This window comes from Mchenga conophoros, linkage group LG17 (assembly GCF_057382185.1).
Source record: "Mchenga conophoros isolate Kocher_MC1m ecotype Shallow Benthic linkage group LG17, M_conophoros_male_GT1.1, whole genome shotgun sequence".
Classification (NCBI taxonomy): Eukaryota; Metazoa; Chordata; class Actinopteri; order Cichliformes; family Cichlidae; genus Mchenga; species Mchenga conophoros.
The window spans coordinates 28334048-28348888 of record NC_140542.1 but is presented as its reverse complement, the minus strand read 5'-3'; the positions used below and the strand labels follow the sequence as shown (position 1 = coordinate 28348888).

At 40.7% G+C, this 14841-nt stretch overlaps 1 protein-coding gene across 1 annotated transcript in view; it reads left to right on the top strand.

Moving 5' to 3' along the window:
• Window positions 1-14841, top strand: part of snd1 (staphylococcal nuclease and tudor domain containing 1) — a 176454-nt gene that overhangs the window by 130980 nt on the left and 30633 nt on the right. Inside the window, exon 18 of the mRNA XM_085251073.1 lies at window positions 6696-6837. Coding sequence (XP_085107199.1) covers window positions 6696-6837 — 142 coding nt within the window. The remainder of the gene's footprint in view (window positions 1-6695; window positions 6838-14841) is intronic.

The window sequence follows — 14841 nt, the reverse complement described above, 5'->3', positions numbered from 1 at the left end:
CTATACTAATTACCCAGTGAACAAAAGGACAGGGAGAGCATGCAAACTGCTGACCACTGCACCACCATGCGAGTTTGTTGCTCTTGATTTACTTCTATAAGTGCAACAACAACAAACTTGGGTTAAAACTACACGTTTTATGCTTATAAACTAGATACTTTTGAAAATTCACTTCTCTCTTTTGGAGGATTCTGTTTAGTTATGGCAGATGCGACGAGGCAGCTTGCATCTCGGTTGCCCCCATATCATGCTGTACTTCAGCTGCGAAGACCCCCTCATTGCAGCGCCTTTGCTCGTGCACAAATGATGCCGGCATAATGCCGCCGCAGTCCTAAGATGGCATGCCAGCATGACATTGTAACTCAACAGTGTTGGTGTCTAGTGTGGCGTGTCCTGCCATGCTGGCTTTCCCTTTCACACAGACAATGATTCCGCTTTGTGACTGCCTCTGCTGCTAGCTTTAAGGCGCAACAAAAAGCACCCTTCCCAATCCCATCCCAGTACCTTTTACACAGAAGCGGCGAGGTGGAGGAAGAACAGCCCCACCTTGAATAGGCTAGTGGCGGCTGTCCATCTTGTTGGTCATTCTCCAGCTCTAATGACTTTGTCAATATAGAAACATTGTTAAAGAACAGAAAATCCAGGCCTGTCCACCTTTCCCTGACCCAGTCATTAACATAAGACTGTTGCTGATTTCTAATGAGCTCTTTCTCACTTTTTATGCAAATCAGATTCCTCTCTGCTCCTAATTTAGGAGCAAGCTTTTAGAGTTTTAAGGCAACATCTTGTCAACACAATCTAGCTCTTCGTTTTAATACAGTATCCAGTAACAACCATCCACGTATTATTGTTTGACAGTCTTAAGAAATGAAAATGAATCTTAAAGCAAAACTGTTTTCTTATGTGCAGCATAAAGGCTTTTGATGTGAAAGAGAAAAAACGTGCCCTCCAATTGAGTTAATGAACCTTTGTCGCTAAAGGGAGATTCATCAGGGATATAATGGGGCTAAATTGATTCACAAAGTGCACTTGCATGAACAACGTGCTCCTATTGATTTCAATTGTTCTTCAAGTCTGATTGGGTAATGAATAAATAATGAAACTTTGTAAAACACATGTAATAAGATAGACCACCAAGATTTTATTATCTTAATCACATTAGCCCTAGCTTCAGCTAGTTTGCAGCATTCTTTCCGAGGGACGCCTGTTTGCTCCAGGTTGCGTGGGCTGAGCCCTCTAGTCTCCTGAAGTGTGTTAGACTCAGATGGCAGTGCTTCCTCTGAGTGTCATGTATTTGTGAGTGCCATATATGAGGACAAGACTTGTAAAGCTACTGAATTTGTTGCACAGATAATATTCTTTTCGAATGTGATTGCATTTATGCCTCAAATAAGTGTGATGTTCTCAATTTGGTGGAGAAAGTGAGTTGTATGAAATGAAACACTTTTTTTCTCTTAGAGATTTGTTTCCAAGCAATTTGCATCTAAATGAGGCATATTTGAGATGTTTACTTTTTAATGTTACTGCACTGTTTTCTTCTAACATCTGGAGGTGAGGCCTTGTTTTTTTTCTTTGCTTCTCAATCTTGTATTTGCATTTGTCTGGCGTATTAGACCCTTGCTATGATAAAAATTTGGGGTGTTTGTTTGCGTAAAAAAAAAGTGTACACTTTGTAGCAATGGTGATTTTAGTCTTAACAGACCATACACAATCACATACACACACACACACACACACTCTACTACAATTGACACACTGCCACATTTAATCAGTGTTCAAACCAGCCCTCACACCCTCGTTCTGGCACTACGTGTGTGTTCAGTCATCCATCTGTCTGTGTATTCATCCACCTGTGCTTGAATGTGTGAATCTATGAATGTTGCACCATTGCTTAGTCTTTCTGGACTGCGGCAGTCTTCTTCAGATTAGAAATATTCAGATAAATTGACTCTAAGCTAATCAGCAGACCTCTTAATTATCCAGAGCAGAGCTGCACTTAACTGTCAAAGAGGTACTCTTCAGCCAGAGAGGTGTCTTGGGTGCCAGGCTTAGAAAATAAGGCTTGCCACTATTGCACTGCTGTAAAAACCTGGCCATGACAGCTCATTTTTCTTCGGAGCTGTTGGGGTTTCGTTTTGGGTTTTTCTTTTTGTTATTATTATTATTTTTTTATACAGCCTTTCGCTACTTAATCAGCATTTGGCAATTAAACATTACACTGGCTAATGCCAAAGCTTCTCAGCTCGATAAGCAGAATTTCTTTATTTTTTTGGTCAGTTTTATCATGTGCAGTTAAAGTGATTAGAAAAATAAAAGAGTTGGCATATTCGTTTGTAGCCAAAACCAAGGAAGCAGGATAATGGAAGATTAACAGAATGAAAGTTAGAGGAAACAACAAAAAAATCCAGCTGGAAATTGGAAATCAGCTAATCCCTAACACACATGCTTCAACAATTTTTCCAGCTTTTTTTTTTCTTTTTTTAAATGTGATTCTGATAGTCACTCTGAGCGCAACCTTTCCCCATCACCACATTACCCCACTGGACTCACTTGTCACTCACTTGGGTGTAAGTGTGTTTTGTCATTCAAGAGTTGTGAAGGTCAGCCTAACCTTCCATCTCTCAGCTTGGGCTCCATTATTAGAACTTGTGCTTTCAACATGAGCTAAATGGCCTGCCGCTTTTCTTTTTCTTTTTTTTTTTTATCCCTTTTCCCATAATTCTATCTCTCTCCTCTCGTCCCCTCTTTCACTCTCTCATTGTCTGTGGCAGCTTGGTGGCTCTAGCGTCTGGCTGCAGTTGCAGAGCAGCAGCAGAAGCAGCAGTCACATACCTGCATTCAAGTGGAACAAACAGGATGGTTGGCTGCTCACGGAAGGTCATCAGCCCTGGGCACAGTGTGTGCACGCTTGTGTGTTTGTGTGCATATATTTCAAAAAAAAATTTTTATGGCTTTAAAAAGTGACAGAGCTCTTTCTTCTTTCTAATGATGTACTCGAATGATGCAGAATAAATTTTCATCTTGCTGTAATCACACTGATCACTCGTGTCTTTTATCCGTATTGGCCACAAATAATAAATATGTTAACATATGACCTTCTGCCCTCATTCAATTATGCAGCAACAAAGGGAAAAACGGGGATCTGATGTTTTCTTTTAGCAGAAATCTGCTTCCGAAGTGGACACCAGGATCAGAAGTGTAAAGATCAAAACTAGAGACACAGTTAATTAACTCAGGGTTGCGATTTATTTATTTATTTAATTTTTTTTTTTTGTGGCTTTTTGTTTCTTTGAGGATATCCTAAATAAAACATGTTTTTTTCTAATAGTTTATAACTTTGAACCTTTGCGCTTCTACACATCATAGAATCGGATGTCGACATGAAGCCTTCTCATTGTGCTCTCTGTCCAGTCCCCCCGTAACTTGCTATCAGCCTAAAACTGCTGCAGTGACATCTGCCAGGCTAATGAATGGTGACACTCTAATCTTTGTCTTCCCTAATTGGTGCTGCAGGTTTGATCAAAAGCCAAGTCATGCTAGCTCAGTTGCAATATGGTAATCATGTTTATTACTAGACGCTGTGTATTCCAGCATTTGTAAGTGTGCACATAAAGTCTGCATATCTAAAATAGCTATGCTATCCTAATATTGGTTGATCTTGGGGGGTTTGTTTTCAGCCCTAAGTGACCTTAATCAACCTCTACCCCCAGAATTTCTACCTGTCTACATTCTTTCTGTCTTATTTCCTTTCTCCCAAAGCTGCAAAGCTGTAAGCTATGCACAATTAACTGTGTGGTGCTTCAAAACTGTTATCTGGTGGCAGGCTGCAAATACATCAATTCTGCAGTCAAGTTGGGCAGTTTAACTCTGGGGGCATTCGTGGAGCTGCAGTTTTGGCACTTGCATGTTCCATTTTTCAGGCCCTTTACTATTTGCTCAACAAAACCATCAATTGCCCCAGCCTTAAAATATGCCTTCAGACGATAAAGAAACCATGTGCCCCCCACAGTATGATGGTGTGAACAGATTTAGGTCCCCTCGGCATGAATAAAACCTGGGCCATATCAACGAGGTACAGGATCATCTTAGCGCGCAGAGGAGCGCATGTTATACTAAAGCCTCAGGTGTGATTACCACGTGCATCTTGGCAGATGAGCCAAGACAGAGTGGAAAAAATGACAACAGTAAAACCAGCTAATCTAATTAGCTGAAAGATACTGTGCACTGAAATAATTAGCCAGAATCTAATTGGCTGATATCAGTGTGCTGTTAAAAATCTGCCTGCTTCATTTTCTTCTTTTTCAGTAACCTTTAAAAGTAAACAGTTCCCAAATAGCCTGCAGAAATGTGCAGTAACAAGCAGTCGGGCTACAGCTATACAAGAAGTTGGAGCAGTATGAAGCTCAGCTGTACTTGTTGACTTTTGAGATCCCCACGTAACCTCTCCTCCTGTTTCACAATGATCCATCAACAGGGAGCTGATTAGCTCGCTTTCATCCTAACAGTCTTGTGTTTATGCATGTTTTTAATGCTATTACTGTACCTGAAGCTGTATACAGACATGCTGCTTTTCCCTTTAGCCGCCTGCTCTTTCTGGTGCATCCCCTTCTTTATGTAAGCACACATACACGCGCGGGCTTGCTGACATCCATGCAGTTTGATATGTGGCCCAAGACAAAGCACTTCTCTCTAATGAGCCTCCTGCCCTCCGTTTCTCCTGGGGAGCCGAAAGAGGACTAACCTTGATGCAGCTTAGAAAGGATGTAACCTGCTTACACGCATCCTCATAAATTGCTGTGCTCGTGAAGGAACCTAATTGACAACATTCTTTACCGAGGGAGTGATATTATCGCCGACATTACATGGCTAATCTTAACTTGATCCTCGGTCCACCTTTAATCCTTAACCCTAAAACAGGGGTGGGCAACTCGAGGGCTGGTGTCCCTGCAGGTTTTAGATGTGTCCTTGAACCAACACAGCTGATTTAAATGGCTAAATTAGCTCCTCAACGGCTGTATCCCAATTCAGGGTCTGCAGCCTTAACGGTCCACACGGGCCGCGTACTCAAAGACCGCTAAGGCCGGAAGTGAGAGGCTTGTGAAATGGGACGGTCTAGCCCCTGTCGCGCTGCCCAGGTTGCCTAGCAACCATGACACTAACAGCTGGAAACGTTTCATACAGCTTTGTTTGACAGAAATGAAGGACAAAATCTTTTGTTCATTTGTTTGTTTGTTTCTACATGAGCTTTGATTTGATAAGTATCTGAGGCTGAGACCACGGGACTGTGAAATCATGATTATTGGGCTTCACTTCTGTACTGAACAGTCATTTAAGATTAGCTAGTAAATAACAATTAGCTAATGTTGTTCATGAGACTTAAGTCATCTCACTTTGGTAATGTAAATCTAATATGGCCAATTTTAAAGTTACAATTTCAATCATTATTAGTTATTACAGCAGTGAATGAACTCTGTTTCAAATCCTGAGCTTCAGTAAAGATTCAAGCTGCATTTATTTATATTATTTATATTTCCTGTCACCTTAAATCTTCACTCAAAGACAGGTTTCTTTGACACTGTGTATATAACTGTGTTATATATATGAGAGACAAATGTTGTTCTTTTAATATGTTGGCATGACTAAATTTGTCTCAGTGCTTACTTTAAATATCCATAAAATCCTCACATTCTCTGTAAGATTAACATCAACTATTGAACGGCGTATATTTTAAAGTAAAGGCTTTAAAACCAAGTTAGTACAAACGTCGCTAATGTCACATAACTTTGCTGACATGTGGCCAACAGTAATGTTTTAATGTTCTTTGTTATTAAACATTCGCACATAAATAAGTGACATAATATTCAGTACTTACTTTTAAAAGTTTACTCTTCGGCTGCCCGTCTTCCGCCGTTTTTTCTCTCCGGAAAAATTATCCACACCCACCGCTGCGCTATGCATTCTGGGATATGTTGGGCCACGAAGTCTACACCGCCACATCCTTAAAATTCAGTGAAATGAAGGACGCATATGAGGGCCGCATTTCGAGCAGCCTTTGAATTGGGACAGCCTCCGTCGCGTCGCTGTGATGTAATTGGCCTTAAAATGCAGCCTTTAAGGCTGCAGACCCTGAATTGGGATACAGCCAACATGTCCTGAAGTTCCCCAGAGGCCTGGTAACGAACTAATCATGTGATTCAGGTGTGTTGACCCAAGGTGAGATCTAAAACCTGCAGGACACCGGCCCTCGAGGCCTGGAATTGCCCACCCCTGCCCTAAAACAACTGCTGGAAGACGTGAGGAAGATCTTTGCAAATATGTGTTCAGAAACATCTTTGTAGTATTATGTGAGGTCAGAAATCTGTCATAGGAGTGATGGACTGTCCCATATGCTGGCAGCATCAAGGGTTTGAAATTGGACCAAAAATAATTAGTGAAAACGAATGTTGCTTTGCTGTTGCTTGTGCAATATGCCACCAAGACCGGGTATGTCAGCATGACATTCCAGTCTCATTCAGTAGTCTCATGCTGTTATAAATCTCGGGCCACTGGTGCAGCATGTACGAATTCTCATTGTATGAATTTCTATCCCTGAAAAATGTTTGGCACATTAAGCCTAACCTATCTGATCTCCATGTTTGTGTTGCATTGACATGTCTTTTTTTAAAACATTTTTTTACTCCTTGTATGTGTTGTAGGTCTGGGCCAATTATGAGGAGAAACCAGTGGAGGAGGTCGTGCATCTTTCAGAGGAGAAGGAGCGCGTGGCAAACTACAAACCAGTCTATGTCACTGAAATCACCGACACCCTGCACTTCTACGCCCAGGATGTAGAGACAGGTACCTCGAGATGGTCGTGTGCATGAGTGAGGGAGTGCGTGAAAATTCATTTTTGTTCACTTAGTTTTCCAAGTATATAATTTTCGAGTTGGCCTAAAGAGGCAGCTTGCAAAACCAGACAAACAGACTCCAGTGAATATAAAATTTGATAGAGTAACCAATGAGAATTCGTTTAGAAAAGTTGAAATTGCTTTATAAACATGCTGTTTTACTTCAAGCTGCAGATTTTTTTCTGTCAGCTTTTGCAGCTTCACACTAAATACCACTATCTACACCAGCTCCCAACAGCGGTGGCAAGCAAGGACTTTGCATTTTATTCCCTTTTAACACCAGACTGACTTTATGAATGACAATTATCTCTACTACTCAGACATTCGGCTCATCCCCTGCTGCAGCATCCCTCCCACCAGGAGACAAAACAAAGGACGTCCCGCTTATTATTACTACTAAATGATAGGAATAAATCACTACATCCCCTCCTGTCACCATTGATGTTTGCAGTTTTTTTTAAGTCAAATGGAGTCTTACAATCTAATCTACTCTCTCTATGATAACAAAAAGTTTGCCATTTAAAGCTCGGATAGGCAATTTGTTTGAAATTTTTGTGGTTTAAAAAAATTTTTTTTATGATGATCCACCGTGAAGCAATGTGGGGGGGACTAGACTCCAGCACATCTGCTGGCCTTTGATTTTGGGCTTTAGAAAATCCAGCCAATCATAGAACTCTTGAGATCAGATCAGATGAGTAGTGTGAACACAAAAGTCTGAATAGGAAGTAAGGCATACATGCTCAATTGGATGAGCAGAGGTAGTGGGTTTCAAGTCTTGTGTGAAGCCAAAAAACAACATGGAATTTGTTTTAGTTCATATGAAACGCGGCACTTGTACTTGTGCATCTCAAAAAAGTTCATTTTTTTGGGCTACAATGAGGTATAAGCCATAATGATCCAAATCAAAACACAAAAAAGGGTTTAGAATAGAGGCGAGAGCGCTTCAGGGGTGGGTTGTCTATTTTAAATTCTGTCTATGTAGCTTTAATTATTGCCATGACACAATTTTGCATTTAGAAACATGCAAATACATTAAAAGCTGCATTGACAAACTAGCTGGAACAGATCTGAATCCTTTATGCCAATCACTATCCCTTCATCGTCTGCCAGTTTGTAGGAGCAACTCAGGATTCTGAGGTCTTCCTCTCTCTCTCTGCCGCCCCCCACATCTGTCTTCACTGGCAGTCGCCTGGTAGAGGCCATGAAATTGACTTTGGCCACCTTTTAATTTGCCTCACTGTCATCATTAATTAATTTGCCTTCATTTACTGCCAATCTAAGCCTAAGCATCACACGCATCTTAATAATCCAATCATTTATGACTGTGAAAAACATTTAGCTCACAATTGTTTGTATAACCTTTCTGTACATTGAAAGCTTCGGGTATTGTGACATGCGCTCAACAATATTTTCTATCAGCTGTAGATTCAAATCTAAAGCCTTTTCACTGCCTCTGGCTACTTCAGCTTCACTTTCCTGCAAGTCAGGACTAATGTTCAGGTTGAGTGAGTTGTTTTTGGGTTTTTTTTTATCACTGATCTTAATTGGGTGTCTCTGTGAAGATGCTGAAATATATGATACATGGCACATTAACCTGAAACTAGGGTTAATGCTTTCAGCATCCTTTATTTTCAGTTGGGTGGGGTGGGATAGAAGCAAAAATATATTACACAATATCTAAAACTGAGTAGGAGTTCATGGTCTTGTGGGAAACAGAATGTACTCAAGCTACACATAAAAGAGCAAATCAAAGCATTTTTATTGATTTTTAGCATATTTCTCATAAGTTCTTTATACCTATAAACGAACCTGGGGAAATGGAAGATGCAAGGTATTTACAACTTCAACGTTTTTTTTACGGGGTAGAATCTAAAGTGTTGCATTTAAAGAAATTGTACACAATCTGCTTTTTTTTTTTTTTTTTTTTTTAAACATTGCTGCTCTCAGTGCATTTTGACAGGGGAGCTTTGAGTTATTTAATCTTTTCTCATATAAAGCCTTGATTTTTAGATGATCCAGCAGTGCTAGGGCTTTTTTTATTTATTTTTTTCCCTCTTAATTGGCTCGTGTTCTTCTACCAAGAGACTTACGTGCTACTTTAAAAAAAATGTTATTCTCAGCAGGGAAGAAAAACCTGACCGGTCTTCACCCTCTGCTTTCCTCTCCTCATCGCCCTCTCCTTCATGTTGTTTGCCCCTCCCCTCCTTCCTCCATCTCCTTTTCTCCCTTGGTTTCTTTCATTTTCGCTGACGCTCCCTCAAAGCTACATTAAGTCATACCAACCTCTTGAAGAGAACATCAAAGTGTTAGGGCCTGTAAAATCATACAAGCTGAGTGCTTTATCATTACATGCCCCCACTTCCACCCCAAAAAATTTTCTGAAAAGGACTTTTATATATTCAGATAAGCTTGGAAGTGGAGGCAGAATTTTTTAATATTCTTGTGATTGCAACTGATGACAACATACCACCTAACATAAATGCATAAGTGAAAGAGTGATTATAGCATCTGTCCCACTATCAATGTCTGAAAACATCTGGAATAGCAGGCTTTTTTCTACATATGTGCTCGCTACTGCCCTGATTCCAATCTATAGGTAATAACATGTGTCAAGTAAGGTCATATGAAACAGGAATTAACCGGATGAGTAAACACTGAGTTGAATTTATATATACCAACAGATGTATTTAAAATTTAACATAGTAGTATACCTGACATTCCCATCCATCAGCGTTTCACACACGTTTTTATAACAGGGGCTGTAAAACAACATGACTTTGACTTTGAGTAGTAGGACTTTTTTTTTTTTTTTTTTTTAGTAGGACTAGTAGGACTTTAGTATTTAGCAGTAGTGTAGATATTAATACCAATGAACAGTCGGGCAGAAAAAGATGTTTTAAGTCCAATATAATGAGAAGATGATGCATGTATTAAAAAGATAAAGAAAGAGAACACACACACACACACACACACACACACACACACACACACACACACACACACACACAATCGGTCGGGTTACAGCATAATATTTAGATGCAGTTTCCAAACCATTAACCCTGTGGGAGTTGTGGCTATCTAATAGGATGGAATGTATTTATTTATTTATTGTGGCCTGCTGTGATCAGTGGGTATTGAAAAGCTTTAAAAAAAATGTGTGTGTATATATAATATAGATTTTTTTTTTTTTCCCTAAACGAAGGAAATTTGGTTTATAATTCCTTTTATTCTCCTGGGCCCCTCTGTATCTGCACTGTATTTTACCCCTTTTCCCATTTTAATTATTCCCATTTATAATTAAATAAGGATATAAGGGCTTGTTTTTTCTCTCTCCTTTTCAGTATATGAAAATCTTTACACAGACTCGATAAGTGATTAATTTCACGTTAGGAGTGGTTTTCCAAGTCACCAAGAAGCTTGAGCGAGAAGCTCTTTAATCCTCAGTTTATTTTAAGGGTCTTTATCGCTCATTGTTTCGTGCCCCCCACCTCTCCCAGTACACACAGACACACACACACATCTCTCTGCTTTGTACTGCTGTGTCTTCCCCCACCCCCTATTTTCCTTGTGCATGTTGCTTCCTCTCCGGAGGCTATATGTAATTACTGTCAGAGGGGGGCCTGCATAGATCTGTGTGACCTTGGACATTGAAAGACAAAGGCCACTCCAGGCACAGGGGAAGGAAGTGACTCTGTGCCGTACAATATTGCTAGTTTACCACTATGCTGGAGAGTCTATGTAATTTAAACACTTGCTAAATATATTCTTGCACTCTTGATAGGTATGAATATGAAGTGGGCATGTGTGTATAAATGTATATTGGACACCATAGTGACTAAATATTTCATTTCAAACCTTGTTTACAGAAAATCTACCTGACCAAAACACTACAGCCTAGGAAAGTTGGTTACATTGTTGTCCATTCATATAGCTTTCACAGTGAGAGGAATTGATGTGATTACAAGCAATACAAAGACTACAAAGACATATTTGTATGCTGGTTTCCAATAAGCCAAATGTGCATAACCAAGATGGTGACAGAAGTAGACATTTTGAAGTGTTTCTATCACTCACTACATTGCAAAGACCTTTTCATGATATGACTTCTGTCAGTGGCAAAACTAAAAAAGCAATAAAACACAAACATGGGCAGAAAATGCACATGTTACTGGTTGTTCCATGTATTTTTGACACCAAGTGGAGATGTAGACATGGATCTGAAAAGCTCTGCTCAGGTTTATAATGCACTCTACCAACACAGTGGCATAAACGAGACCTTAAGTGCCCATACTAAGGACTGAGTGTTCCAAGGAGCAGGCGTATCCAGCTGGTAGATCCTAATAAACATCTGTAGCCATGGCCAGTCAGCAGCTGCTTAGATATCCTTCACAGAAAAGGGGCCCATACGCTAGCTGCACGTCTGGGGCATTGCGCGTGTAGGAGACTTCAGTCCTCGGCAGTAATGTGCCAACATAATAGCCTCCACCACCCATTGTGTTGACCGCTGTAAGGTAAGAAGCTTCCCTCAATGAGTGGGAACCTGGGAAACAAAGAGCTGCTTTCCTTTTTTCTCCTTTTCTTTTCTTTTCTTTCCAATCCAACTGGATGCACAAAGGCTGTACATAACAAAGTGAATTAAGCTACTCTCATCAACAAACAGCTGGGGAGAAAAGCCAGTACCCCCCAAGAGTGGGGCATATATAAGCAGGCTAACTGTAGCTATAGTGATTTGAAAACTTCAAACAGGAACTATGGCAGATACAACATGTAGTTCACACATCCCTTTTGCTTCTGAGAAAGCCAGCAAAAAAGATAATTTTGAGAGAATGTGCCTTCAAGTCAGCACACTTCAAAGGAGCCCTGAGAGCCTCTGAAATGATGGGCAAATTGCAGGAGGCATGCTAGAGGCTTAAAAGCAGGGTGCAGCTGATGGGCTTCCTTTATAAACCTTCTCATAAGCCTATGCTGACCAATTGGCATGTTTCCAAAGCCCACTTGCCCAGCCAAAATTGAAGCCAAACGCACATCGGCAGTGAAAAATGTTTTACCACTATATAGCAAATGGTGTAGGATGCATAACACATCTAAAACAGAGCACTGCAATGAAACGACGCCATCTCTCAAACACTATATCAGCACTATGGTACCCAGAGAGCTGAAGCTGTCCATCTAAGTGTGGCATTTCTAGCTAGTTCTCGCTTATTGTGGCACACTGGGCCAGTATGGGTTCTTTAGATCTCGGTGTCTTTGGCCGTGGATGAATCGGCTCATATCAGTTGGCCAGACTTGGAGCACGGCATGGAAGAGGCTACAATCACAACCAGCCCTAAAACCTTTGACAGTAACTTTGTGGCAAACTGTTTATCCCAGAAATGTCTCATCTCTCCAAACCACACTCAAATAGAGCCCCAGCTACACTACTACATGTGGGCGGGCTTCATGGGGTGTTGGGAAAGACGGCGGCTTACTGATGGGACTGCCACTGACCATGACGCCTGTGCAGCAGGGAGAATGACATCCTCATCATACTCGATGTCATCAGGTTCTCCTCCTTAGATTTTGTGAACTGGGTAGAAGGAGAAACTCTGTACCTGGGTCTTCCACCTGTATCCTTTTACGAAGTGCAAGCTGACTTGAGTTTTATCCAGCAGAGCTGACAGTTCTGATGATCTGTGAAAAATTTGCACATGCTTCACTGCAGTGTTGGAGAGACCGAGCTCAGTTTTAGGGGCTGCCAAGTTGCAGGTGACATTCCAGGAACCGTACAGTTATTTCAAATCAGTGCTTATATAAGCTGGGGTCTACCTGAACATACAGCTTACAGCTGCCACAACACCATTTATTCTGTCTTGTAAACTTGTGTAGAATAGATGTTTAATCTGTGACACACTGTTTAATATTACTGCATTGGTTTTCCCAAGCCACAGATTGTGTTACTGGGCAAAAGACTTGTCTCTGCCTAGCTAGTGACCTCCCCCTGATTTGGCCTTAACGCACTTGTCACATCCACGGTACTGGGCTGCTAGGCCTGGCCCCGACCGACAAACACACATTTTCTGCTCACCCCAAGCCTCAGCTGCAGCGCGGTTGGCGGTACATCCTGTCTACCGCTTGTTTCCTGGCACCCATACAGCCTCATAATGAGTGGAGTCGTTCCCCCCAACCAGGTGCCACTCCGTCCACATTATTCACACTTCTACCTTTTACACACAGCAGCTGTTCATCACCTAATGATGCTGGACCCAGCTACTGTTGGAGCAATGCAGGCAGAACAACACTGTCTGGCTGGACTTCAGACCAAGTCCTTTCCTGCTTTTTGAAATGGAATTTCATTATTTTTACAATTTAGGTTCAATTTATTTTTTCCATTGCTTTTTTTTTAGTTCAAGTAGATTTTTTTTTTGGGCTAGTTCCCTTTTTATTCACTGTGTTGATTTCAATAAGAGAACATAAGAATTACTATAGCGTTTCATATGAATTAGGGTGAGTGGCCTCATAATTAGATGTCATGTCAAGGCAGCCAAGTGATGACTACTCTACAGAGTACAGCTTACTAAAAAAAAAAAAGGCAAGAGTGCACTGAAAAAGGTTTTTGTGTGTGTTTTGGATGAAATGTCTAATTTTAACACTGTGTGCCAGAGTCAGCCAGGGGTTAAGATAATTAACTTCTGTGCCAGTGCCATATCATACTGTTTGTTTGGGTTTTCCCCCCCAAAGCATTAGATTTAACAAAGTAATTTTTGTTAAGCATGAGTTCTCTGTTGAACAGTCTTATTAAAGTTTGAAGTAGAGAAATTGCAGAAATTTAGCAGTGGAAAATAACAACTTTCAGGCATTACTCTGATGGGTACATTAATGATTGTAGTAAACCTTTTTTTGGTTCAATAAAATTACAAAGTAAATGATTTTATAATTATACTAAGTGTATGTGACTACAACTATGTTTGAGCTTCAGCTACTTGTTTCCAATACAATACTAGCTTTAATTTCAAATTCAGTCTAATTAGAGTTTTGCCATTAAAACAAAATGGACCATACTCTGAAAAAAGAAAAGTAGTTATTTCTGTGGCCTCTGTATCCCTGTTCTCCTCCCTTTTTATGTCTAATATTTAATTCAGCTGAAGTGTGTACAAGACCTTGTTGTAGTCCAATTCGACCATAAACTGAACAAAGTAACCAAGCTAGGAAATGAAAGTTGCAGGAGAAGAAGCACCCGATGCGGCTTGTTTTTCACTTTTCCAGCTCCCTGCCACTGCAGCAGATGCAATATTTAGAGGTCAAGTCCCGCCAAGATGATCTTCCGCCTCCCAAGGCATTCATTATTAAATCAGATGCGCAACTTAGCTTCTAAAAGGTCAGCTCACCTGTCGGTTTGAGGTGGGGTGCATTTGCTTTTCAGGTGGAAAATAAGCATGTTTGTCCACACTCATAGTAAGCACGATTTGCACTAATGTCAACTTCGAGGTCGATTACCTAAAGCCGAATGGCAGAATGGGACTTTTCACAGTGGTGAGCCACTTGCAGGTCTAAATCTGGATCTCATCAACTCTACCAAATGTGGGCAAAAATGTGCAAATATGTGCACATTTGGGGAGGCATTAGCTGCATTAGCTGCAGTCAATGAGACTCGACAGGTGGTAGAGAGAAGAACAGAAGAGACTGATGCAAAAAGAGAGCCACAGATGCTTTCTCTCTCAGTGATGGCTTTTCCAATTACAGAAATGGTAATTTGCCGTTCAAAAAAAAACAAAAAAACTACTCCAGTCTGGCAGGAAGTGAAAAATGGAAGAGAGTTATTGCTGGTGGAGTATCACAAGACATAATCCATATCCCGTTCTAGAGGGAGTGGAGCAGCAGTTGTCAGGTGGGGCGATCATTTGTTTTTCTAGCTTGACCTCCTTTGACATGCTGCAGATGCTCAGAATATTTTAAAGATCAGCCAGGAAGGGGATTA